At 38.6% G+C, this 26,732-nt stretch overlaps 3 protein-coding genes across 5 annotated transcripts in view; 1 reads left to right on the forward strand and 2 right to left on the reverse strand.

The window, feature by feature from the left end:
* Positions 1 to 13,111, reverse strand: part of Kuz (zinc-dependent metalloprotease kuz) — a 171,436-nt gene extending 158,325 nt beyond the window's left edge. For 2 of the 3 annotated variants that reach the window (XM_076439374.1, XM_076439373.1), the window contains exon 1: positions 12,094 to 13,111. In XM_076439374.1, the coding sequence (XP_076295489.1) occupies positions 12,094 to 12,172 (79 nt within the window). In that variant the 5' untranslated portion in view covers positions 12,173 to 13,111. The remainder of the gene's footprint in view (positions 1 to 12,093) is intronic. The other variant, XM_076439375.1, reaches the window with a different exon arrangement.
* On the forward strand, positions 13,053 to 21,097 carry LOC143216395 (uncharacterized). Its single transcript, XM_076439378.1, has one exon. It carries the CDS (start codon positions 19,377 to 19,379, stop codon positions 20,370 to 20,372), a length of 996 nt encoding a protein of 331 aa, XP_076295493.1. The 5' UTR covers positions 13,053 to 19,376; the 3' UTR covers positions 20,373 to 21,097.
* On the reverse strand, positions 20,571 to 26,537 carry LOC143216398 (uncharacterized). Its single transcript, XM_076439379.1, has 4 exons — positions 25,428 to 26,537; positions 24,996 to 25,148; positions 21,905 to 22,008; positions 20,571 to 21,506 (listed from the first exon to the last, which is right to left on the reverse strand). The coding sequence occupies exons 1-4, from the start codon at positions 25,828 to 25,830 to the stop codon at positions 21,201 to 21,203; spliced, it is 966 nt and encodes a 321-aa protein (XP_076295494.1). The 5' UTR covers positions 25,831 to 26,537; the 3' UTR covers positions 20,571 to 21,200.
* Between the last annotated feature and the right edge of the window lie 195 nt (positions 26,538 to 26,732).

Consider the following 26,732-nt stretch of genomic DNA (forward strand, 5'->3'; position numbering starts at 1 on the left):
TCAGGTTCCATGGTAGGCAGAATATGGCCGAGGAGAGTAGTTTCTAATCTCCCCGATGGCGAGTTCTATTGTGGGTTCGACACGATCTAATTTCCATTCTTATTTGTCTAACATACCGCCATTTGCCAAGTAATTATGCAAAATTGTCTGAAGTATAATAAGCCAAATTAAGCATCATTAAACCTTGTCTGAATAAGAACATAATTGTCCTCATACTCATTACGAGACTGTCGCTGAAAAACGTCTTTCACGGTCTTCAGGTTTACGGCGACAATTTATGATTTATAGCTATAAATGACAGTAACTAGAAAACGTTTTAACGTTTGTAACTAAAAAACGCGATTGACTTCCTGCGACATATGACAGTCATCGCCACGTAATGAGAACTGATTAATTGCGTTTATAGTTTTTCACCTGTCTGTCCACTCACATGCACCGTTTTTTTAACGCGTGCTCAGTTCATTTACGACTGCGCCGTATCACGCCGCGTAGACTATGCTTAAAGCGATCGTAACATCTCCCCGGGGACTGGTTCTCGAGGAGAGGCCAGAAGCAAGGGATTTCTCGGTTACACTTAAGGATTTAAGTCCGGAACAAAGGAACTCTTCTAGGGTAGGAAAATGCCGCCGGCATGGATTTCGATTACGAGATAGATAGGAGTTACATTAGCCTGATAGTTCACAGAGCCGGCGCAGAACTTTTCAGCATTATCCTCTGTCCATTAAATCCGAGGATTGACTGTCTTAACATTAAAGCAAGGAAAAATTCAATCGGATTAAGAAGTGCGATCATTAGCGAAATCGAATGAATTAATCGCGTCAATAACTGGACTGGCTGGCTCTATTTAACCGACAAGTACCCTACGATGAATTTCATTTAATTAGTGAAAATACGCGACTACTACTACATTACGTTTAATTAATAATTTAATCGTATATTCAATAGTCTGATGATCAGTAGGCTGCAGATCTGTGTACAAAATAAAAATTGACCAGGGTAACTGTAAAAAACAGAGGTTAAATAATTTATCGTTTTACGAAAATAACACGTTAAAAGTACTAACCTAGGTAATTTTTATATAGACTTTCAAAATGTATAGGAAGATATTCATTGGGAATTAAAATGACTGCTATGCAAGAAGAAACTTCATGGTCATGAATATTCGTTGATCCTTTTTTGATTGAGTTTCAGCTAAGTATTACTTTAGACGATGATGTAATGAAATATCGTACTCCCTCAAGGAACGGCACAGCGTCTACAATTAAATGGCCCATTAAGCTTAACGGTAATTTATAAACAAAGACCTATACGCAACGTTATTGCTAGTAGAATGAGTTCAACCAAATCCTACTAATGGGACTTCGCCGTCGAATCTGTAAGGAAGCGACGCGACGTTGCGAGCAGTCGCCTCGAAGTAGAAAGAAATACCAAGTGCTCTCGGATAATTACGATACGACTCGCTCAATGACGGCCATTAAAATTTATTACCGAATGAGTCAGAGCCATTTATTCGCACATAGAACGAGCTGTTAAACGGCTTTCCGTTCCCTTCATGAGACGACGCCGTTCTTGATTTTGTTTCAACACGACGATAAAAAGTTCTGCACAGCAATAGTCATGCATCCTCTATCGATCGCTAGAATCATTCTTTTTCTTAAAACGAACGGAGCTTTTTTCTAAATTGTATAGGAAAATTGCTTCAAGTTTCTTAAAATTGCAATTAAGATGCAGACAATTTTTATTTTGCACAAAGAGCCACAGTCTACATATAACCATTATAGTGGAAGTCAGTCGTTGAATAAGAAATTAATATAAAATGACAATATTGATTATACGCTCTTCTAACAGAAGGATTTCTTGGCTAGAAGCCTTCACTAGAATCTTGAACGAAGTTTTGCGAAAGTTGCTTTCGAGTTTCAGCGAAAATTTTCGAGCGTAACCGCACTTAACAATTTTAGCCTTGTTTAATATCGGTCGACGATCTGATCGAATTTATTCGAAGTGGTCTTCAACAGTAAAACCACTGTAGTCAAAATGACTTGTATCTGAATTTTTCTTTTACAATTGTTGGACTTATGAAAACGATATCATGAGAAAGTGAATAAACGGCTTTATTCAGTGCGCAACCTATTTTAATAATGGTTGGAACGTCGAATATTTTAAACATTGATGGTCAAAATAAATGGAAAAAAAGGAACTCAAGAGTGAAATTTCGATCAACGATCCAGGATGCCCACGGAGGGTTATAATAAAAGTCGTAGAAAGAATGAATGAGTTCAGTATTGTTATCACGATGAATGTATATCAGATTGTTGTTCGGTAGTTCCAGTATTAATAAGTCATACTGAGACCAGCGCCCGACTCATCGGCCGAATATTCATGAAAATGCGATACTGCGTGATCGCTGAATCACCGGAAAATATTAATCCGAAAAACGACATTTTCCCACGGATATAATGGCACGACGGTGGATATCGCGGCGCGTTATAATCAGGGATGGAAATAACGGTTCGCGGATCCGCGTTTCATTCGATACGGGGGATACGTGTAATCTATGAACGAGTAGAATGACGAAGCAGCCGTGATAGCACTCTCGTCTTACGATGCAGCTCCACGCAACTCGCATTCGAATGCACGGGATGCAAGTATGCATGCAATTAGATCGACGTCTAGGGAGAGAGTAATCGCAGGAGGCGTCGATGTGCATGCACCGTTGTACGCGTACTCGTGCACGATGCACAGGCCATGCAACCATGAAGGACAGAAGCATTTCTCATTCCCGTTATCGGTTTCTCATTCGTTCTATACTCTATATTTTACTCCGTGCTGTGTGCGCTAAATAATCCCTGTAACATTATAAATAAATCGCGGCGAGAGCATTGCGTAACGACGCCGCCAAAGAACACCAAGGAAGAAAGACGTTGCCTTGCGAAATAGGATGCTTCGCTTGTCCTGTGCGGATTCCTCGACTCCGGTATTTTCAAACCGTATGTTTAAAGGTCCGTAACAATCATTTTGAACATTTCCTGAAATTAATATTCAATATTTAACAGCAAACAAGCCAAACACTACGCCATCTGTTGATATTTACCATCACGTCGTATATACTTCGAGTAAATCTCAGATTCCATTTTTTACCAGGCACACGGACACGGAAAAATATATATATCTGCGACGAACGTGACGCGAGTAATTAAATGAAAAAGCAATTTCCTCGAAAACAATGCATTAAAGGTATCCTCGGAAGTCGGAAAGTTTCCTCGTGGCGCTCGAGTCAACTGACGTCTCGCAATAGTAAAAATCAAATGAAAATCCCCATGCGCCTGGGTGAGTTGCCATTTTTATTTTTTTTTTCTATTTTCGCGAAACTTATACTCCGCTTGAACCGGTGATAAATCAGCTGTCGATTAACGAGCCGCGGGCAAGTTCGCGTGTCCTGAACTCGAGCCGATCCGAAGTAAGAATCTGGCTCGTTTCCAGGAGTTTTCCAATCGCCTTCTCTCTCGGGATCATCTCGAACTTCTCAGCTGGGCGATCGGCCATCGGCGTGATAACGAATGCTTTACGAACCGGAAGCGCGACTTCAGGACTTTGTGCCGGACTCGTTGTTATCTCCTATCCTCTGCGACTTTTTGCGGATAATTCCGCAGCCCCGGCGAGAGGAAACCGGGAGAGAAGGCTCCGGTGGCTTCCTCTTTTTTTTGTCACGGGATACAAACGTCACCCTTTATTTTTTTGGAGCGGAATTAAGGGGAGACCGAGAAGATTTGCTTGGAACCGTCGGATAGAGGGTTGCAAGAGGGTGTGTGGGAAACTCGAAATCTTAAAAAGACCTTACGACCTAGCGCGGTGAACTATCGCGCACGTTTGCATATCCTTAGGTAAACCCTCTTGCTCCTTGAGCCAAGCCGAATAGTGGGGCTGTGCCAGGAATGCACGAGCAGAAAGTTTCGGGGGCGACCACCTATATCCCGGAACAGAGAATACCTTAGAGATAAGATCCCCTTGATTCGGGAATTCTGAATTCTCGGGGATCCCTCCATACCCTATGCCGAAATTCCTAGTAAAGTTCATCTCTCTGTATAAACACCTTGGACAAAGATGATCTCTTCTTCGCTCGCCTGACAACGGCCAACTACGTAACAACTTGACGGTTGGCGAACGAAAGTCGCGGTAATTCGAACTGTCGCAATCGGACATAGTAAATAAACACACACCGGAAAGACCCGAGCTTTGTCGCGAAACCGTTGCGGCATAGTCTTTCCTGGAAACAATCAGGAACGAGGAGAAAATGATTCTTTGATACTGAAACAGCCGACGTGCTTCGAACGCTTTCGTTTTAGAGAGCTCCATAAAAAGATTATGAAACTAATGGGAAAACTGAATGCGACAAAAGAAGGTTTGACAGAAACGTTGGTTAGATAGACAGCTAAAATTGATTGCAACACACAAGACTCGGATGGGAGTTTCCTTTGTTCTTGGATAATGATTTTAGCTTTACGCTATTAGCGACCACTGATTTTTATACATTTATGAAGAAATTTTGGCTGGATGAAATATGAAACGATAAAAGATTAGAAGACTTAAAGAATATTGCAATGTTTTGTTTAATGCAACAACATCATTAAGGGATGAAATCAATTTTTATTTTACTTCTGCTACCCACAATCAATGCAGAACATTTTTATTTTGCATAAGGATCCGCAGTCTAGTTATAATTAATGCTTCAGCTATAGTACCATAACTTCTAAATATTGTGATAGTGCGATTCGAGGTGATCATTTAGTGTTTCAAAGAAATTTGTATATCATGAATGTAGTCACCATTCGCGTGGTTTAACGTTTTCAAAGGCGCAATAAATGTGAAATAGCTCATGTGAGAAGCGGCTGTTATTCATTGTAATAGCAAGATATTACACTTATAAAAACACGCTATGCAATTCTATGTCTTCAGTGATCTAAATTCCAAGAACCTGTTTGCACAAAGTATCTCAGGAATGAAATCGAGGCAACCTTTTTGCGTAGTAACCGTCATGAGCTTATATGCAGCGGCGGTAAAAGTGCAGCTACGCTTGCAATCAGCGATTCTCATAGGCTGCTTGAATTCCAGCGAAATAAAAATGTAAAAATACAAGCGAAACTTTCGGTCATGCCACAACTAATATATTAGCTTCTACAAAAATTCGATAACGCGTTGTTGCAAGTTGTTATAGCATTTGACACAGCAATTAGTTGGTGCTCGGTCTGTTTAGAACGTTAAAATAATCTCTTGATGATTTAGACGTTTTGATATTTTTCCAAGCTGTCTTCAAATTCTAAAGCGTTGAAAATATTATAAAAATTATTTGCATCGATTACCACGAACAGGAGCCAATCGGAAATTCTTTTTTAAATAATTTTCATAAACTGAAACTAATACATTGATGTTCTTAAAGTTTTGTAATTTGTCTACATGAATTGTACACCTACCCATTTTTGAAACACAATGACGTGTATCAAGTCATTATACTTTTACAACATCCATGTGCTTCCAATTTTATCAATCCAGTGGTGTTTGAAATAAATTTTCGATTCATATAACACTGTTTTCTAATTAATTTTTGCAAAGATATTACCAACAGGTTCTTGTTCGGCAGACTGTATATTAGCTTACGCAAAGATTTGGTAATGCTCGCATTGTCGTAAGTTGTAACAGCGTTTGACACTGTAAATAGTTGGTGTTCGGTCTAGTTATTCGTTAACCGTAGGAAATCCGAGTTAATTGCCCCTCTGACAAGAATCACTGCCGGACGCTGCACGTTCTGAATCATGAAGCTGTAACATGCGGTCCAAAAGAAACAAGTACAACAAGGTAAAAGTGATGCAATAAATGGATAACAACTGTTACGTCATGTTTCCGTCGCGGATCCCCGTCGACTGTTGAGAGAACAGTGTTCACGGCCGTGTCTATCGGATCTAGAGACCGCAGTAAAGCATTGACCTTACGAACGGCCACGTTTTGCGGAATGTTTTCATTCGATGTTTCCAAACTTTTGCTCCAATTGTGAAGCCACCCGTGACCGAAAATCCGCATGCAAACTAGCATATAGTTAATCCCTTAAACATTTGAACAGCACCTCGCAGTTTCTACTTTTGTGTCCCACATTTCAACAGCACACATCGGATTGCGCCGTAAAGTTTCTTCGCTTCGTTTGAGAAAGTTCGGCAAGTTTCCCTTTGGTAAATCAAGGATTATCGAACGATGGATTGCGTAATTTATTCCATCATTTCTCACCCTACAATCCACTCATTTGTTTTATAATAAATATTCGTTTTCGCACCGTTGTATCATGATTAAAGCGCTGGAGAGAAATTGGAGATCGGTTTTATGTCACAGAAATGTTCGATCTTCATCCACGTTATATACATAAAATATTTAGATATTATTATTAGCCGATGTTGATGAAAACAAATTTCTGAAGATTGACGTCGAATAGGAACTTGGTTATTGTAATCATTGTAACGTGTTTGTGCTACTCGTTATCTGATTGTAAGACGTGTTACAAGATCCATAAAAAATATTTGAAACAATTTAAATAGCATTCAAAATTAATATCGCGTGTAGAATTACCGCAGTTCAATTCTGTGTTAATTACATTAGAAATCAGGAACTGAAAGCGCCTGGCTAAACTCAGTATTCGACTTGTGCAGTAAACTTGATGTATGAGCGACCACAGTACGGTTACCGTCTACAAACTTTCCGAAATGAATCAAATCATACCATAAAAAAATTTGATCAAGTGTTTCTTAGGTTATACCCAATTCTTTGGTTAAAACTACATAGTTGCTGTCCGTTCTGGGATGAACAGTGCGATGAGAATGAAAGAAAGAACTGTTTCCTTGGCCCTTGTTTATTAATAAGGAAAATTTTTATTTTGCATAAAGATCCGCAGCTTGCTAATACAGATTTCTAGTGTCAACACGAGGCAATATCAATGTTCACCGACAAGATTCGTCGATTTCGAAAATTCTTTATCCTTTATTTCGATCACTACCATATCCATCAAATCTTCGACCTCTTCCGCTGCATTCGACACGATCGGCCCAGTTCAATAAACATAATGCTCCAAAATCAATGCGGAAAGCAACGTGTGGCTGACAAGATCCCATGAGAGAGCACGAAAGCACTCTCCGAATACGTCGCACCTCAAAAACTAATAAACGACCCCCTGAATTTTTCGAATCAACATATATTATATTATTCAGCTCTGGAGTGTACATTTTCCAGAAACCAGCGCCGTTTTCAGAATAAAATATGTATATGAAGACAGCTGCAACGTGCCGTGCCTGAAGATTTCCCGAAGACTTCCGTCTCCGCCTTGAGGCGATCGACGCTCGTCGTAGAATTGAAAACTTCGTAACAGAAAAATCGGTCCATTGTCCTGAAGATATGGCGCGCAGGGGCCACCGGAGCGACTCACTTATGAGAGTTAACTGCACCTTTGTATTCCAACCGCGCGATCCGCGATCATTTTTTACCACCCACCAGCGAAATTTCTGTAAAACGATTCTCTATCATGGAAAACAGCTTCCGATAGCAGTAACTTATTCCGCGCGAATGTTGAACGAAATTCCTTTGTGAAGAAATTGCTTCCAAATTTATTTATTGTGAATTTGAAGGACGTTAATTTGCTAGAATTAGTTCGATTTTACTACTAATTCCAATTGTCCAATTGTTCTCGGTTTTAAAAGTGGTTTCGGGCGAAGTTACATTATTTTAAGTGAAGAATCTTCTTTGGATATTTTTTCACGAGATTTCAAGTATTTTTCCAAAAATTTCAGTATCTCCAGTAAACAGTATTTACACCTACATTTCAGTATTTTGTAAGTACGTTGAAATATATTGTGATTTTTTAATATATACATTTTAAATATAGTATGCGAATTTCGTACTTATTCATTGCCAATTTAATATAATCCAAAAGCAACTGAAATTATTTTATTCAACAAAGTTGCTTGTTTAAATTCGCCGCAATATTTAAAAATTTAGTAATATTGAATATTACACGAGAAATTATAAAAGTGAGATTATTGCAGAGCATAAAACTTTATTTGATCGAATATTGTTTTTTTATAAATAGATTTTGAACTACACGAACGTATTGAATACTGTTACACAAATTGTTAGCAATTAACGAGAGGAACAAATATAATTATAGGAATGATCTCAGCGCTTCGCTGCATTTTTTTCCAGTCTGCCTTGGCTTCAGATAGATAGCACAGCGTCGCGTTCTCGAGCATGTAACTATCACCTACATCGGCCAGTGGTCCCTAATTGGCACTTCCGGCGGCGGTAATTTTACGATTTACACTCCGGAGAAGAGGAGCACTCTTATTCAACTAAAGACAAAAATGTTTTCCCAGTCGTTGGTAAAGATCGAAAGTATCGCAATACATTGCAGACGATAAAGCCATAAATTGCGAGAACCTGTTGCGATAAGATAAGTGTATTTGGAATCACAGTCCATGCAATTTACACAGAATCTGATTCGTGATTAACCCGATGATTCGTAGAAATTATCAATTTTCGAAGACGATATTCACTTCCCTTGTACACATGCGCATATATGTACATAGTTCTTTCAAATATCCATGCATCCAAATTACACCGTTCGCAATTTCCGCGAAATTTAACAGGGCTTAACGGGATATTCGTGGTACCAATCCGCCATTGATATATGGGTCGAACAATTCGCAAAATAATATTAACCAAAAAGGATGTTAATGCATAAAATGAACGTTATCTTTTTTATTTATACGCTCGTAATTTACGAAGCACGTTCGAATGCGCATTCAAATTTACCAAACGCATTATCAACGATAAGAAATGCAATATGTACATATGTACAATGTGGGGGGGATCGGCGTACCAACCGGGAATAAAGAAGAATTGTTCAGCACAAAATAACATGTATTTGCAATTGAAAAAAACCCAGTGATTTAACCTCGAACAAGATAACAAAATCGCGAACACGATTCCGCTTATAATTAATTATTCGAACTGCAGAAATTATACGTTTCAACCAGCTTCTAAAGGCTGAGTATAAATACATATTCCGCGTTACTCTGAGCATGAACGACTCTCTATTAAAATAATTAACACTCTTTTTATTCGACATTGATTAACGCTGTATTTATTTGGGATCTTTTCATGCTGTAAATCTCAGTTGCTGACCTGTGCTATCGATGAAAATATTATGGCACATCGACGTACCAATAAAAACTTTAATAAAACCGAGTCGATATTCATAGATGGTTTTAATAAAGTTGCATTAGATTGTGTTTACACTGTAAGCGTCCCCTTCGAATGTAATATCCTGTTTCGAACGCTTTGAATTGTTCGAATAATCATGGGAAGTGATGTAAATAATACTTTTTTTTATGGTTTGTGTTATTTTTTTTAAAAGTGTTATCTTATCCGAGAGAAAATTACTAAATCATTTATATTTTCTGTTTTACAATATTATAGAGACTGTAGAGATATTTCTGTGAAAAATTGTTGTGTACATTATAAAAATAATAGTACAATAACTCGATAATTGCGGTATTGTTATTTTTAAAAACTATACGAACTCGTCATGTTCAGTGGTCGGTAGTTAAAAATCTGTTGCATGTGTGAAAAATTATACTGGTGAGATAAACCTTGCTATATGAACTACGTGGCTTCAAGTATTAAATTAACGAATAAATGGCGAGATAAACAACCCCTATCGTTGCTAAAATATTTAATATTTTTTTAACGCTTAAGCAAATACATCAATTTTAGCTCATATTTGCAGAAACGCGTGGAAAAATAAAACTCGCAGCTAGAATTTCAGGAAAGTTGCACATTTATTCTTCAGTATTTACAATCGACTTATGAAATAAATTAACCATTTAAAAATAATTGAACAGTCTCGGATCGCATTAAACATTAACCCTTCGCGGACGATGATTTTTTATGATATAGATATATGTATATTAGGGGTGGGCGGATATTCGGATCTCCGAACAATATAAATTTCCGGATACCCCCGCCCGGAAATTATATGTATATACATATTCCTCAAAGAACTAGATTTTGTATCCAAGTTTGCCATAATAGGAAAACTGGACAATATAGAATTTTGTACTATACATAATCAAATTGTTTGCAACCTCAGGAATTGCCAATCCTAAGCTTGTGAAAATATTATTGTAGCAAGGATCAAAAGCCGATTTAATTACTCAAAAATGAAAAAATTGTATATAATACAACTAGTGTCGCTAAATAACGAATTTAATTTCGAAGAACAAGTAATCCTTTTTGTAGAATTTTGTCTCGGAACAAAGGTTTCAGCTGGTTCATAGTTTTCCTCCGAAAGATCAGCTGCGAATTAGTCACAGGTGACTAATGGAACCGCATAGCAACGCGGGAAATTCCGTGCGAAACCTCGCACTCGTACCGAACGCTATTCCGCCGCTCCAAATAATTACAAAAAATATTTGTACACGTTCGTCAATTGTATTTCCATATTTCATGTGAAAGGTTTACAACATATTTAAAAAGAAAACACTCGAAAAATCCGAAAATTAAACTAAACGCGTACCGTAAAAATTCGGAAAATAAATGAGTGAAGTGCTGTGACACGATCATCCGATTAAATTCGATTGTCAATTTCGAAATCGAAAACAAAAACAGAAATTATTTGCATTTCGTCGGGAGCAAATTTCTGAGCATACATATAATCGGTTTACTTGCATTTGTATTTCGGCCATTTAATGTTAGAACGGAGCAACAATGAATCAGATAATGAAGAATAGGACACGATGGCATCGAATGATGTTACACTAGTGCCACGCTAAAAGTGTATTATTTACAATTATTTTATTCTACCCTTATGTACTCTCCCGCTCAAAAGTTTGGAGTATGTTAGGATTTCAAATGGAATCGTATCTTTCTTATATAAAGAAATATTTTGCTCCAAGTATGAAATCATAAATTGTCTACCTCTATGAGAATATTATAGAGAAATAGCGTAACAATAAAACATTTTTCAATACTGTGAAGATGATATTGAGTACATTATGAAGAAGCAAACATTTTAGTATAAATATTTTCTTTATATATGACGAGCTCTTTCACTGCATTTACTTGTACAGTTAATGGTAATATTTTCCACATTGAAAATATGAATAATTACAATGATAAGTATCCATTTTGTTTCAAAATCTTGTCAGGGGTAGTAACTTCTAATTCCAGTTGTAAAATATTGTAATATAGTTTTAAATTATGATATTCATCCATATTCATTTAAAAAACATATTTAAAGAATATATTTACTATCACATTTTAACGAAACATCAGGTAATGCAGTACGACAACAGTACATGAGAAGAGAAGCTGCGAGGCAAGTCTAAGAATCGTTATTTATTTAATTACACCAAAAGGCAACAAGTTATAAATAGTTAGAACATGATCTGACTCTTAACTGGTCACTTACTGGTACATTCACCCTCTGCTAACCAGTTTTTGATCGCATTATACGGGCGTCTACTGTAAGTGTAATTCCAAACGGAGCATAAGTATACGACCGAAAAAATTTCTTTCCAGAAGGCAAGGCGTGCTGGAAACTGTTGAGCGGGAGAGCGTCCGCGAGAACGTGACGGATAGATGAACGGTTTTTCCCTGTTGCCGCGAGAAATTCCAAGATTTTCGATCAGTGGTGCGTTCGTCTGTACACGCACTAGAACGCGCGAAACGCACGGGTCGTGAGAGGATGATTCATGAGACGCTTCGAGACGGTCTCCACACGCATAGAGAACGCGCTCGTATTGTACACGGTCGAAAGTGACGCGTGTGTGTGCGCGCGTATGCATATGACATCCAGCTAAAAGCACATTTCACGGGCCAGATGTTCGGCGAGACACACGCACGGGGTAGAAGAGCCGTGGTGTATTGTGACTGAAGCGATCGGGTCAATGGAGGAAACTGAATCGTGTATCCGGTGTGCACGAAACCGTGTAGAGCATAATATATAGAAAGACAGAAAAAAAATAAAAAAAAGAATGTGAAAGACAATTCGCGCACACTTACCACTCTCGATATAAGGAACCAGCAACAGCATCAGCAGAAAGGGAACGTATCCGCAGTTATCACTGATCATCGTAACCATATTCTCTCGGGTACACAGTTTAAAAGCCACTGGTCCTGGGTTAGGTTATTAGCACCACTTCGCGAGTACGTGCGAGCAACAATAAACAAAAACAACAACGCGACGTCGACGCGAGGAAGTAGCGGTAATAGTCGCAACAGGGGAACGAGATGAACCACCGACGGAGGATACAACGCTGCTCTTCTTGCTTGTACACGCGCGAGAGGGATAAAGATAGAGAGAGAGATAGATCGAGAGAGTGAGAGTGAGAAAAGGGAGAAAGAGACAGCCTCGCGATACACGCAACGGGTCAAAGACGAGCCGACGTTACGGATGTATATTTCACTACATAGCCGTCTGCGTACCAATTGGACAGCATAGCACACACTCGATTCTGTTTTCACTGATTTTACTTTGTATACGCGTTCCGTTGTTCGCGCGCGCGACTTTTCGGAGCAGCCGAATCATATGCGTGTGGGCGCAGGGCGACACGAAAATATGACGGACGTGAAAACACACGGTTGTTGCACTCGGGCACCACGGCACGCCTCAGGTTAAAAGACGAAAACTTACGCCATCGTTTTCCTCAACGGAATATTATCACTTTCACGCGAACGGTCCTTACCACCGACGATCCGCCCCTCGTAACCTTTTTTCTGTCGGAGCTCCTGTCTCGCACACGGCAACTTCTCTCCCTCGGTCCTTTTCTGATCGAGAGACTCCTCTTTCCCGGTGTTTTATATTCGATCAACGACGCTACTCGATCTCACCACCGTGTCTAACGAACGCCGCACCAGCTGACCACTACTTTTCTCACACTCTTTTACCTGCCAATCTCTGATTTAGCAGACGCATCGCAGCAGCAACAAAACACACGCACGACGTCGGCCAGTCGCCACCATCGCCACTGGCAGTCCTGCCACTGCTGGAGCCCCGACTTCCCTGCCATGTTCGAGAGATGTTAGCCCCGAGGTTCGAACTATGCCGACAGGTGGCGATAGTTTACGTTTCGCCATTGAGCACTTTCACCAGAGGAGGAACTCGATTGGGTCCAGAGGATTCACCATGGGGTATACTTGTGGAGAAGGGATCTGGGTAGGTTTCGGAGAGATGGTTCTCGGTGCGCATGGGTACGGAAATAGGTTCACAGTGAAGGCAACGATAGAAAGATATATTTCGTTTCGGAATCGCCAACGACATCTTATGAGAATTTGAAGATTTTCAATGCTGAAATGAATATTGTAAATGCAGCTTTATGGGGTTGCATTGAATTGATTTGGAAGTACAATTCCCGAGGGAATTTTTGGACTTTTAAGTGACTTTTAAAAATGAATTTTGAAGCTTAAAAATTGAATTTTCTGATAGTTTATTTAGGTTTGAAGGGATATTCAAAATCATGCCAAGTTTGATTTCCAACGGAACTTTCGAACTTTTGAAAACTTAAAGTTAGCTCTCTGTGATACATTTATTCGAGTTTGAGGGTGGTCAATTCAAATTGACTTCGCATTGTACTCTCATGGAAATTTCTGTACTTTTGAAAGCTCAAATTAAATCTCGAAAATTCTACTTTGCGGTAAGTTCATTTAGATTTCAAGGAAAATTGGAGATCATAGTGAAAAATCGTTAATTCTTGCTTGATAGCTCGGAGCAAAATGAGTAGATATGAAAGGGTTGATTCGAATAGATTTTAAAATGCGTTAGTGTATGCTAATATTTACTAAAACTCGACCTTAATCTCTCGGATAAAATTGTCTCGATTTTTAGAAGATTCTTCGAGTTGATTTTAGAATATGTTCTCATAGGAATTTTCAAACGTTTCAGGGTTTGAATTAAAGGTACAGGATGGTACTTTGTATAGGGGCACTTGGGGACAGAACGATAGTAACTCGAAGTAATCTTGTTCACGTTAATACAAAAATCAAATGAACCAGCTTGAATAATATATTTTGTTCTGAGAGAAGGTGACATAGCAAAATGTTATGGAAAGTAATAGATTTGAAATAATCATAGATATTAATTAATATTAATACTAGAATTAATATTGATTTTTCTTAAAAATCTTTCAATGCATTTGCTCTTACATCTAGCATGTCTTACCTTATAGTATACAATATATTAACACAAATTCGAAGTATGCAGCTATTAGCTCGATATTATCCTTTATTCATAAGACACTAAAAGTTCTTACAAATAAAGGATAATACCGATTGCCCAGGTCTCACCACGAGGAGGTTGCTGCACAAGAGACCCGAAAGGGAGTCAGAACGAATGCAATATTCCTTCTGGCTCCCTTTCTTACAACAATGGACTTATACTAAATTACGCAAGTATGTCGAGTAATTATCGCGGAGCAAAAGGTGTGAATCGGAGAAGAAGTCTCCGATCCACGGGGGATTAAAGGCAAATCAGGCAGAAGGCTCTGATTCTTTCAAAGTGAGAAACAAGAGCGAACCAGAGCAGAAGGCTCTAGTTCGAAGGTGACGCGGCGCGTACAATGCTTGCAGTGCAGCTCCGGTCAGAGCCGATACCCGACGTGTCCACACCAAGAGAAATGGACAGTGAGAAGTGTTCAAACGTAGAACCATCTCTCTGCCAACTACCTGCCACCAGGCAACGCAATGCATTGAGGTAACGTGGGTAGGATGACGAACAGAGAATTTCTCTGCCAACTACCTGCCACCAGGCAACGCAAAGCGTTGAGGTGACTCGGGTAGGATTACGAACAGAAAGAATGGCAATACGAGTGAACAGGTCTCAATGAACCACCCCTCTCAATGTATCGACGCCGAATACCGGCTTCAACCGGTCTGGTACGTACAAGCAAGGTCCGACACAGCAGAAGGCTGTGTCGGAGTCAAAAATACGAGTCGAGTAAAGTGACGTTATTGCAATAATTACTCGACATATTTACAACAAAGATATACGAGCTTAAAAATTAACGCACGCACGCACGCAATTAATTATTGGCATTGGTATTATACTGATTCATTGTTATGATAATTCTATACTGATATACAGATATAGTGATATGCGATATACTGCTAAACTGATATGCTGATACCTTTGTATCCTGATATCCTGATAACTAGATATGCATATGTATATGGTATTACAGATTTAGAGATTAAACCAAAAACGTTAAATCGAGCAAATAATACCAATGCCAATAATGAATACAACATTATGGGTATATACAGATGGGCATAGTACAAGATCTTAAAAATTAACGCACGCAAGCCGAGCAATTATTGTGGGTCAAAAGACTACACGCAAGAAGGGGAAGAATCAAAGCAGAAGGCTTTGATTCGCAAAGAAGAAACATGAACCTGAGCAGAAGGCTCAGGTTCGGAGGTGACGCTAAGACAATAATTGCTCGGGAAATAAAACTAACTTAAGAATATGATGAAGTCTTCTCGATGTATTCTTTTCTTGATATGTCCTCTTGTTGGGCAGTCCTCTTCTTGGTTTGCCGTCATCTCCGTGTGTCCTCTTCTTCGTGTCTTCTCTTCTTGGTGTAATCTAAATAAAACAGACTAATAATGATTAGACATACATATCAATGCATAACCCCGCACACGAGTGCGAATCAAACAAGCTCACGAGAGCCAAACAAACCCCGCACACGAGTGCGAATCAAACAAGCTCACGAGAGCCAAACCTAAGACCAGATCACGAGAGCCAAAAAAACCCCGCACACGAGTGCGAATCAAACAAGCTCACGAGAGCCAAACAAACCCCGCACACGAGTGCGAATCAAACAAGCTCACGAGAGCCAAACCTAATACCAGCTCACGAGAGCCAAAAAAACCCCGCACACGAGTGCGAATCAAACAAGCTCACGAGAGCCAAACAAACCTCGCACACGAGTGCGAATCAAACAAGCTCACGAGAGCCAAACCTAAGACCAGCTCACGAGAGCCAAACTAACCCCGCACACGGGTGCGGCCTATAGGCGATTCGGGTGCCCCGGGGACGCGACACCCCGTACTCACTCACGGTCCCATCCGTGAGTGAGCCCCTGGGGGACCTCCGATCGGAGGAATGCCAATTTCAAACAAGATGAGAAAATTTGTAGGAAGAGGGACTTGTGAAACACGACATATTTACAACGATGATATACAATCTTAATATATAGATCGTATATAACTAACTTCAAAATACACTGTAGTCTTCTTCCTCTTCGTTGATGTGTCCTCTTCATTTGGTGTGTCGTCTTTGTTAGCAGCGGGCTGTTGTAATCTAGCTTAAACAGACTAATCGTATTTAGAATCAATGCACTTGAATACGGAATTAAATCACGCACATGAATGCGAATGTAACCAGCTCACGAGAACAAATATAAACCCGCACATAAGCGCAAACCTAACCATGCACATGAGTGCGAATACAACTTGTTCACCAGGGAAATTATAATTTATAATCCTGTAGAGGAGTGCGAACACAACCAGGTCACAAGACCAATTATAATTCTGCACATGATTGCGAATACAACCAGAAACCAGCTCACAAGAGCAAATATAACCCCGCACGTAAGCGCAAACCTAACCATGCACATGAGCGCGAATACAACCAAAGAACCAGCTCATGAGAGCAATTGTAACCCCGCACAGAAGTGCGAATACAACCAGCGAAACAGCTCGTGAGAATAACTATAACCCCGCACACGAGTGCGAAAACAACCAACGAAGCAGCTCACAAGAGCAATTATAAACCTGCACATGAGTGCGAATATAACCAGCGAACCAATTGACAAGAACAATTGTAATCCTGCACATGAGTGCGAATACAATCAGAGAACCAGTTCATGAGAGCAATTGTAATCCCGCACATGAGTGCGAATACACACACAACCAGCGAACCAATTCACAAGAACAATTGTAATCGTGCACATGAGTTCAAATACAACCAACGAAGCAGCTCACAAGAGCAATTATAAACCTGCACATGAGTGCGAATATAACCAGCGAACCAATTGACAAGAACAATTGTAATCCTGCACATGAGTGCGAATATAACCAGCGAACCAATTGACAAGAACAATTGTAATCCTGCACATGAGTGCGAATACAATCAGAGAACCAGTTCATGAGAGCAATTGTAATCCCGCACATGAGTGCGAATACACACACAACCAGGGAACCAATTCACAAGAACAATTGTAATCGTGCACATGAGTTCAAATACAACCAACGAAGCAGCTCACAAGAGCAATTATAAACCTGCACATGAGTGCGAATACAACCAGCGAACCAATTCACAAGAACAATTGTAATCCTGCACATGAGTGCGAATACAATCAGAGAACCAGCTCATGAGAGCAGTTGTAACCCCGCACAGAAGTGCGAATACAACCAACGAAGCAGTTCACAAGAGCAATTATAATCCTGCATACGAGTGGGACGCTCAAAATGTAATTTTTATAAAGAATAAAATTAATAAATTTGAAGAAGACTCAATAGTCTTCATCGAAAGTCTCGATGAAAATTTCAAAAGTATGAAGGACAAGTTTGAAAAGACAAAGGAAGCTTTGAAAAATATTAGTAATCAAACTTACCGTTGTTCCTTGAATGAACAGTTGAAGGTAGGCCAGGGTAACTGTAGATGACCTCTAGTCCACCTCTGGTCCACCTCTGGTCCCTCCGGTTCTCCTGGCGCTCCTGGTCCCGCAGCACGTCCGCTCACGCCGGTCCCCCCGCCCCGACTGACTGACTGACGGAGAGCTCTCGCCGAGCCGCCGAGCTCGAGCGGCGCCCCCCACTCCGCCGAATATCGATCGATGTCGATCGCCGTGACAATTATTGAAAAATTTATTATTTCCAGCTGGTTAATGTTTATAACAATTCTATTTTACAGCGATGTCCACAAGCAATCCCTTGGCTATCTGACCACCTAATTTTTCAGTCAAAGTGGCTAATAGTTTTCGTGATACGTAATAACTTTTAAACCATAACATTCGCACGCATTAATTTATTCGATACAATTCACAGATAAATTTATTATATCTGGCTGTTTAATGTTTATAACAATTCCTTTTTCTAACGATGTTAACGAGCACTCCCTTGACCACCTTGCCATCTAAATTTTTCGTAAAAATAGACAATAAAACTCGAAATATAGGATAACTTTTAGACCATGAACATTCGCACGCATTAATTTATTCAAAAAAGTAAAGTCCTTTCAAAATATTTCTGTCCAGATCGATTCTTGGAACATTTATGTATAAAAAAGTGAAAGGTAATAATTCTCGTTTATGAAATGTTTTGAAATTACAAACTGAGGTGTCTCGTATAAAATTTGAAATAGGAATTGTTGATTTTCCTAAAAAATTATGCTTCAATAATATATTTCTAGGAATTCTTTGTCCTTGAGTTTTGCTTTTAATATTGAAACCAACATCGTCTGAAATATCTGCTCGGTACAGAATGTAACAATTCATGATGATCAATATGGTTCCGTGGCGATTTGCCTTCTCACCGACGAGAATCTCCTCAGTACCCTTCTGCACCGACGAAATCATGTCGATGGCCTTCTGTTTCTCACTCCAGTCAGAATATCCTAGAGGGCGTAAGAGAACACCGAAATATTCGAGTGACTCGATCTTCCGTAAGGCTGGCAGTCTTTAATAGTACCTCGTCGGTGACCGAACCACCGAATTATTCGAGTGACACGATCTCCCGTAAGGCTGGCAGTCTTTAACAGTATTTCGTCGATGACTGTGCCATTGATTTTCAGCAATGTCGGTATTTCAGATCTTGTAATACAGAAACCTAAAACAAAATTACTTATCATAAAATTATTAGTTACCGTTCTAAATAAAGTAGACAATAATTCTGTCGATTTTAGCTCACTAATTTCCACATGCATTCCACAATTCAACATTACAAAATTAACCTGCAATTTGTAACAGACTTAACCTTTAGCAACTTTTGCAAACTGAAAAAATACGTCAGATGCAAAGGTATACTAGATTGTAAATAACGTAACACTTCATTAGTATGAACAAAAATGCAAAGCCTGTTTTCCTCCGAAGAAACTCTGACAACGAACAACTTTGCTAATATAAATCGATTACCCGAGACCATGGCGCAAAGAAACAACTCAAAGGAGCATTACTCAAAACGCACACGAACCCTTTCACAAGAAAAACTTCCCGACCATTCAAGTAAATGAACTAAACCAGAACAAACGTAGTTTGTTAGTTTCGGCAAAGCATTAATTTTATTTTATGACAGCACAGCAAGAACAAAAAGCTCATGCAAACTCTGCTCCGAGTCTTCGAGACGAACAAAAATCTCGCAATCCGGTGAGAAGATGTTTCGATTGGATGACTCAATGTTGCAGAGCACCACAACGTCAAAAAGCTTCGAAGAGGACGAAAGATTTTTGGAAGCGTCTGAAGGAAAGAGTAAAAAGATGTAGAAGAAAAAAGAAGAAGAATGGCGTTGCTGACGAAACTAGTACTTCGGCTGCAGGGACTCCAAAATCGAGTGAGACTGTACATGCAAAAGATTATCAGTCAAAACACCAGACGAAAGATGAGGTACGTTTGAACGGGGCTATAGTTGAAAAACATGGAAAACGTACAAAATCGCGAAAAGGAAGAACAAAAGATGGTGCAAATTTCGCAAAGTCTACAGCCGGGGCTACTTCAGAAAAAGCTACTTCAGAAGAAAACATTAGCTCTCTGATGCAAGAAGAAGGTTTCCCCGATTTTACGAAAAGTTGTTGTTACATGTGTGCCAACGCAATGGCACTTGTAGGTGCGATGGCTGCAACTGATAAATTCCACGTATCGATTCAAGCTTCTGATTCTTTTAAAGAGACATTTGATAAAAGTTCCGACCCGATGTCGTACGTAAGAACGGTGCAATCTTCTGTTAAAGTGAAAATGCGTAACGTTGGGACTCATTATTCGGAAGGAAGGAGATCCAAGAGACCTAGATTAAAGCTAAAGAATCTCAAGGAAGGAGTTTCGCGTAAAATGCCGACAATGCCGACTATGCCGAAAATGCCGACAATGCCGAAAATGCCCAGAATGCCGAAAATGCCGAACATGAAAGTGGTGAAAAAGCTGGTAGCTCAGAAGAATAAAGCTCGGAGAGCTTCGAAGCCACCAAAAACGCGAACTGTTGCTTGCGGAGCAGACACAGCGACGAAACACACGAACACTCCGCAATGTATGGCGAATCGTGGAGCGAAATGCGTAAGGGAAAAGAAATAATATTTCTATACTAGTCAGGGTATTGTAATTGTTCCAGAGAACTGTAAAGTATTCGAATACGGTTTCTGTATTGTAAATATAAGGTATACTGAAACGAGATATGCGTAAATTCAATTTAATGTTCGCTAACATTTTCTGAGCACTGAAAGACTTATTTTCGAAAAGAGGACGTACAATATTCCTAATGTTTTCTAAAATATTGCTTCGAATAAAACAACGTTCCTGAGGCGTTTTAGAAAAAATAACAGGAATATCTCTTATTAATTAACATTATAAAGTACTTTTATACTCGAAGGGAATTATTATTGCTCAATTCCATCGGTATATATTACAAACAATTTCGATATTAATACAGCGGACTTTCAAAATTAACAATATACAATTAAACAAACAATACGTATACAATTGACAATCGTAAATAAGTTCCATTGTTATAGTAGAAACATTGCATCGTTGTAGTAAAAAGTTTATGAAGTATAATAATGAAGTAGAATTGTCGCTTTAAATTAAATTCAACAAATGTATTTACGAAAACACCAGAAATTAATTTACGCTTATCATCGCCGCTATTTATATACATACCTATAACTTCCATATTGTTAAATATGGAATATCTTAAATATGGAATACGTTAAATATCTCATACATTTCTGGTAACTTAATATTCACATTTCACATAGCTGTCTGTCCAACTGAGATGATTAAATAAAGATCTCTTTTTACTGTATTTCGTTTAAAAAATTATTTTCCATGGTATAGTTACAGTTCGAATACACTTTAACGTCGCGTGGTTTCACGGTCGGCTAAGTAGTCTAAATCGATATTAGTTCAGGCAGTATCTGGTGACGATACCACAGGCCGTGACGATATCGTTGCTACGTTCACATTAGCGTCATCTGATGTTGGGTTCCCAAACACGAGGGGTGAACTGTAATATGGCAATAGGGGATACTGCGTCGGTGGGAAATACGGGGGTGGAAATAGCCCTTGTCTCTGAGCGATTTTCAATCGGGACGTGAGTTGCTTCTTCCATTTGGTTCGTCGATTTTGGAACCATGTCTTAATCTGCACTTCCGTCAAATTCAGAGTTTTCGACAGCTCCATTCTTTTGCTTACGCTCAGATATTTGTCGATCTGGAATAAAATATTGTTTTTCAATTCTGGATAAATATTTCACTGTTTGTGATTCACTATTTTCTAATCGATTATCATTTTTCACTCGATTTTCATAAAATTGAACTTTAATTTTTCAATTCTTTTTGTCCCTGACTATGTCACACTAGGATCCCTCTAAAAGTACGGTAAAATTAACAGAACTACTTTCAGAAGCATAGTTCAAAACTGCAAAACTTAAACGTATAAAAGAAGGTAAAGGAACTTCATATTTGCATAATTGTCTGTGGTTATCACTTGTGGAACATTCGAATATACAAACTAGAAGAAAATGTATATTTTAACTAAAATTATAAACATTTTATAAACATAAAAATCCACCGTCAAGTTCCAGGTAATAATTACATCTACTTGTATACCTTAAACTCAGCTTCCAGCCTCTCCAATTGTTTAGCACTGTAAGCTTGTCGCGGTTTTCGATCAATGCCCGGCTTTCTGGACCGTCTCCCGCTCGGTTTAGGTGCTGTAAACAAAATGGACACGTTGAATTCGATTCTCCATAGTGTACATATTATACGTGAAATGAGAAAAAAAATTTGGAGACAAACGGACAAAATTCAGCGAAGTTAAACATTGCTCGAATAGCACCTCCGCGAGAATGACACTTCACAGGCAAAGACCTTCCCGAAGATTTACGGCCGCGATAATAAAAATTTAACATTATAATCATGCGTCTTAATTGTTCGGCTAACTTCGTCAGCTTGTACTCAATTACCACTTTCTCCGGTCCGGTCTACTCATTGGACCGCGTCTAGAGTTACCGAGCGTGTCTAAAACATGTGGGATTGTTTGAGGAACGTGTGACATCTTACAGTCAATATAAGGCAGAATGTGGTAAAGAGTTGGACAAACAGTTTATACCGAGGAACGTTTGGCTGCGATTATCATTATGGTGCAAAGAAGTTCCACACATTTCCGTTCAAGGGGTTATATGAGGTATTATACCGTTGTTAGTCGCATTTAGATAACACGACACTGCGGCGCGCCTTGTATAAAAAAATTCAACAAAAATCTCGCACTCCGAGATCGCTGGACATATTATTGCATTCTTCAATGGTAATAATTGGAGTGCAAATCTGTATGCAAAATAAAAATGTTGCACGTCTGTTTCAAGACATGCGAGTTGAATAAAAACTTATTTCTTTCCTCAATAATTTGGTTGTACTCAAATGTTATTCCCATATTCTCGTAATGATTTTACTCAGCCAATTTTGTTATAAATGCAACGTAACAATAAATTGTAATTTTCCGTTTTTCTAAAATCTATTGAAAATTGAAACGGAACATTTTCATTCGAACTATTTCGTTATATTGAATAATGGTGTTAAAATGATAACTGCTTTATTTTAATATCATAGAATTACTAAATCATGAAGATTATAATTTTGAAGTTACAATGAAAGTTTTGTTTAAATCTTGTCAACAAGTGTTTGCCATTTGTTCAGTTGGCTTCTCATAATTGTTTCACGCTCTTCATAATGAAATTCTAATGGTGGCTGAGATTTCACATGGAAATGGGAACTTTTACCTTTGTTTAATATGCGGTTAGCTACCTAGCCCTTGCACTCTTGTCCAGCAAATAAATCTCGCGTGTTTGCATAAGTCCTTATGCGTTTTCCGGAAACCTTTGGAACAGCTTCCAGATTGTGACGTTATTGTCACGGTTCTGTATAATTCGCACATTTTTTCCATTGTATTACTACAATGTATACTACGTCTGCTGTGTTATAATACTGATACAATTAGAATGATTAAAAATGTATTCAAAGGTGCACTAATTTTTCGAATTTAAATGGTTCCAATTCGATTTTAGTACAATACTGAAGTATTTTTAATAATGTAAAATGGTAACTTTTAACTTAACTTCGTAACTATCTGTGAAATAAGTTCATTGTATTCAAATTTCTAAAGTCCATCAAAAGTGTTTGGAATTTTATAGAATAAATTTATTACGAATGTATAGATCGAAAATTCAGTTGCATAAATTAGTCGTGCACTCGATCGTATTTTCCAGAGGATGAGAGACTACTGGTCAAAAAGGGAACTTTTTGATGAAGAAGAAAAACCGGCTCAACTAAGATTTACGAGTATGCGGACACATTTAGCACATTTCTGGAAGATGGTTAGAGTAACGTCGCTGATAAATGGGCTGCTAACAGCATGGCGGATAGTAGCGAAAGAAGAGAAGCAACAATGGCGGATTGAAATCTCCGACGGAAATTATTCACGTTTCACGATTGTTGCTTTCGAAAACGATTAAAATATACCTTAATACATAATAAACATCGTGAAGTTTCATTTAAAATCATAAATCATGAAAGATTTTACAGAAACATGCACGTAACACAATATTCTTTCAAGTTAACATCGTCTCTTATGATCTCGAAAAATTATCATCTTACGTTTCAGTCAAAATATTAATATTCGTGTTAACAAATACCGAGAGGGCATTTTTCAATCGTTTAGCTTAATGTTTCATGCTGATTTTCATTTAAATCCGAATTATTTGATTTCGTCTTGAGTAGAATATTTGAAGAAATCAACACAGAAAAAATGCTAGTAAAAAGGAATTGACATTGTGAATATTTTTACAAGAAATCCTAAATTTTAGTAACAATATTGCGTTAAATACGCTCCGTCTTTTATTCTGCATTTTGATTCACACAATACAACGAATAGAATGGCACCTACTCTATTTTATTGAAAGAGTTAAAATAATAGCAACCAGAATCGGAAATGCATTGCTCGAGAAACGTTTAACCTCCGAGCAACTAGATATTTTATATAGCAGCTAACATATCGAAATTAAGGGGATACAACACCCCAGCTGTTAATGCGACGTTCGCGTGTCGAAAAGCTGTTACCGCAGACGCCTCGAGTAATGTCCAATATTCCCCACAGCCGAGAAAGAATACGACGATTTTGCTTTTCTCGGCATTGTTCGCGAAAATGGGATTACAACGATAAGTTATTGCGAACAGATAATTAAAGTCTTTTGTCGTGGCAAAGCGAAAACATACGCCTACGCTGTGTTATTTTATATCGGGTGCGGAAAGTTTCCTATCGTTTCCAAAAATGCGAAGACACGGGCTACATTTACCAACAAAAACGATACAGGAGGTTACAGAATATCGTGTTTAAGTTTATAAAATCTCATTTTTTAAATTGCATGCGTTGTAATTTCAAAATTTTTATTAGAAAGACATAATATGGTCGTTATTTGTTATTTTCATGAAGATAGTATCAAGTGTATCAATGACAATGAACTAAATTGTTGGAATAGTACATTCGGAAAATGTTTAGAAGATATTTTAGAGCTTTTAGAAGGATAATAGGTAGAACAAAATATTTCTGTAGGATTTGTGTAATCATTCTACCGATTTAAAATATTGCCTGCTCTTCCACCAAAGAGCTCTCTTACTTACATGATCTAATGAACAATATACATACCTTGCAAACCAAATAATTGACCAGGTTTCGTTTGGGCGAACCAACTGTTGTACAAAAGGGACGCGGACGCGAAAGATGTTGCTGAATATCCAGATGGGTCTGAAAATGTAACTTCTGAGTATGATAAACCCGTTGGCGCGTATAGTCCCATATCTGTAACATAATCAATTCTATTAAAAACAAGAAAAACGCTATAGTACATGACTTTATTAGATAAATATTAGCTGAAGTCTTCGACACGAACAGATTATACTTTTCTAATAAAATATTTCTAATTTCTAACTTCACTTTTCTAATTCTATAAATGTAAAGAAAAATTATTATAAAATGATAACAGACACTGAATAGAACTTCTTACAATTAGTATTTCATCTAACGTCTCAAAAGAACTTGAATCGCAAGGTTTGATTTTGCGTTGAAAGAATATTATACCCGAATGAGTGGCGGGTATCGCTGTCGGTTTAATAAACTGCCTTTCTCCGAGTTTCTCGTCCCTGTCATCCTGCTCCTCGTCCTTATCCTCGGAATGATTGAAACTGGACGACACTTCTGCATCCCTTTCTTCGTGTCTGCCAAGAATACTGTCAATCGTGAACGCACTGGACACGGCAATCGGAGAAGTATTTTTCCGTTCGACTTGATTCCTGCGCGTCTCTTTGTAGCTTTCATTACTGCAGTCGGATACGTATTCCATCGTATCTTGACGATTGCTGAAAGCCTTTCGAACCCTTTCTTGGTCTTCCCTGATTTCCTTTTTGTCAGTGTTTTGCACAGCTACTCGTCGGAGATCGTAGATCTCATCGTTCACTTTATTATGACTTCGATAAGGTTCCATTGCTGACAATGTTATTGCACATCCTTGGCGAAACTTTTAAACAGCGAACGTCACTTCCGTTATCAGGCTATGCACTTTCCTGGATCGAATTCACAATTGTTGTCCAATAGTAGCGTCGCACTCTTCTCTTTCTCTTGATTTATCCATCTTTCATCACTATCTTCGGGAACCGAGGATAATAGCGTATTCGAACATCAAAGAAATTTTATATTCGTACGACCACTGTGACAGGACACGTTCTTTCAGTTTACCTCGCACCAATCTCTGGTGGCATTTCGACTAATCTCCCTCTCAACCTTCCGAAAGCAAGTACCTCGAAATGTATGACAGGTGGCACGTGTCCGTGGTCCAGAAGGACCTCCCAGCTTCCCCACCATCAGTTCGTGAGGGAAGGTCATCCTATGAAGCTGGAAGAGCATCTCGCTGCAAGGACCCCCACTCATATCTGTTTCTTGATCGGAGTAGGGGTCAAAAGCTTATTCACACTGCTTTAACGTTACTTTACTATCATACGCACAATAAATCGATAACATGCTCGCAACCCCGTTTAAAATTCTCAGGTGCTGGTCGTTTTGCTCTCAAATGCGATACAGACACCTTTAACGAATGTTAAAATCTTTGAATAAAACAATTCTCATGTATTATCTAAAAATATAATACGAGAGAGGTACATAATCAAGGAACAACTTGGATACAAATGATTAACAATTCTGTTTCCTACACAATCCTTTCCTATCTTTAAAATTTTCTTTATATTAGGATGGCTGAAAGACTTCTTATTTTTCTCTCGAGTGTAACCATTGTTTTATGCATTTATGGCAGTAATGAGTAAATTAATGTATTGATTTAAGATCAAATGTATTGTAAAATATTTAATGAATTTGAAAATACTGTTGCGTTAT

This window comes from Lasioglossum baleicum, chromosome 15 (assembly GCF_051020765.1).
Source record: "Lasioglossum baleicum chromosome 15, iyLasBale1, whole genome shotgun sequence".
Taxonomy (NCBI): Eukaryota; Metazoa; Arthropoda; class Insecta; order Hymenoptera; family Halictidae; genus Lasioglossum; species Lasioglossum baleicum.

What these genes read in the sequence shown, in the direction of transcription:
- LOC143216395 (XM_076439378.1), top strand. Translation starts at nt 19,377, where the DNA reads ATGACAGCACAGCAAGAACAAAAAGCTCATGCAAACTCTGCTCCGAGT.
- LOC143216398 (XM_076439379.1), bottom strand. Translation starts at nt 25,830, where the DNA reads ATGGAACCTTATCGAAGTCATAATAAAGTGAACGATGAGATCTACGAT. An exon ending in GATACCCGCCACTCATTCGG is followed by an intron (nt 25,149 to 25,427) that starts GTATAATATTCT and finishes ATTATGTTACAG; the next exon opens with ATATGGGACTATACGCGCCA. An exon ending in TCAATTATTTGGTTTGCAAG is followed by an intron (nt 22,009 to 24,995) that starts GTATGTATATTG and finishes TTTTGTTTACAG; the next exon opens with CACCTAAACCGAGCGGGAGA.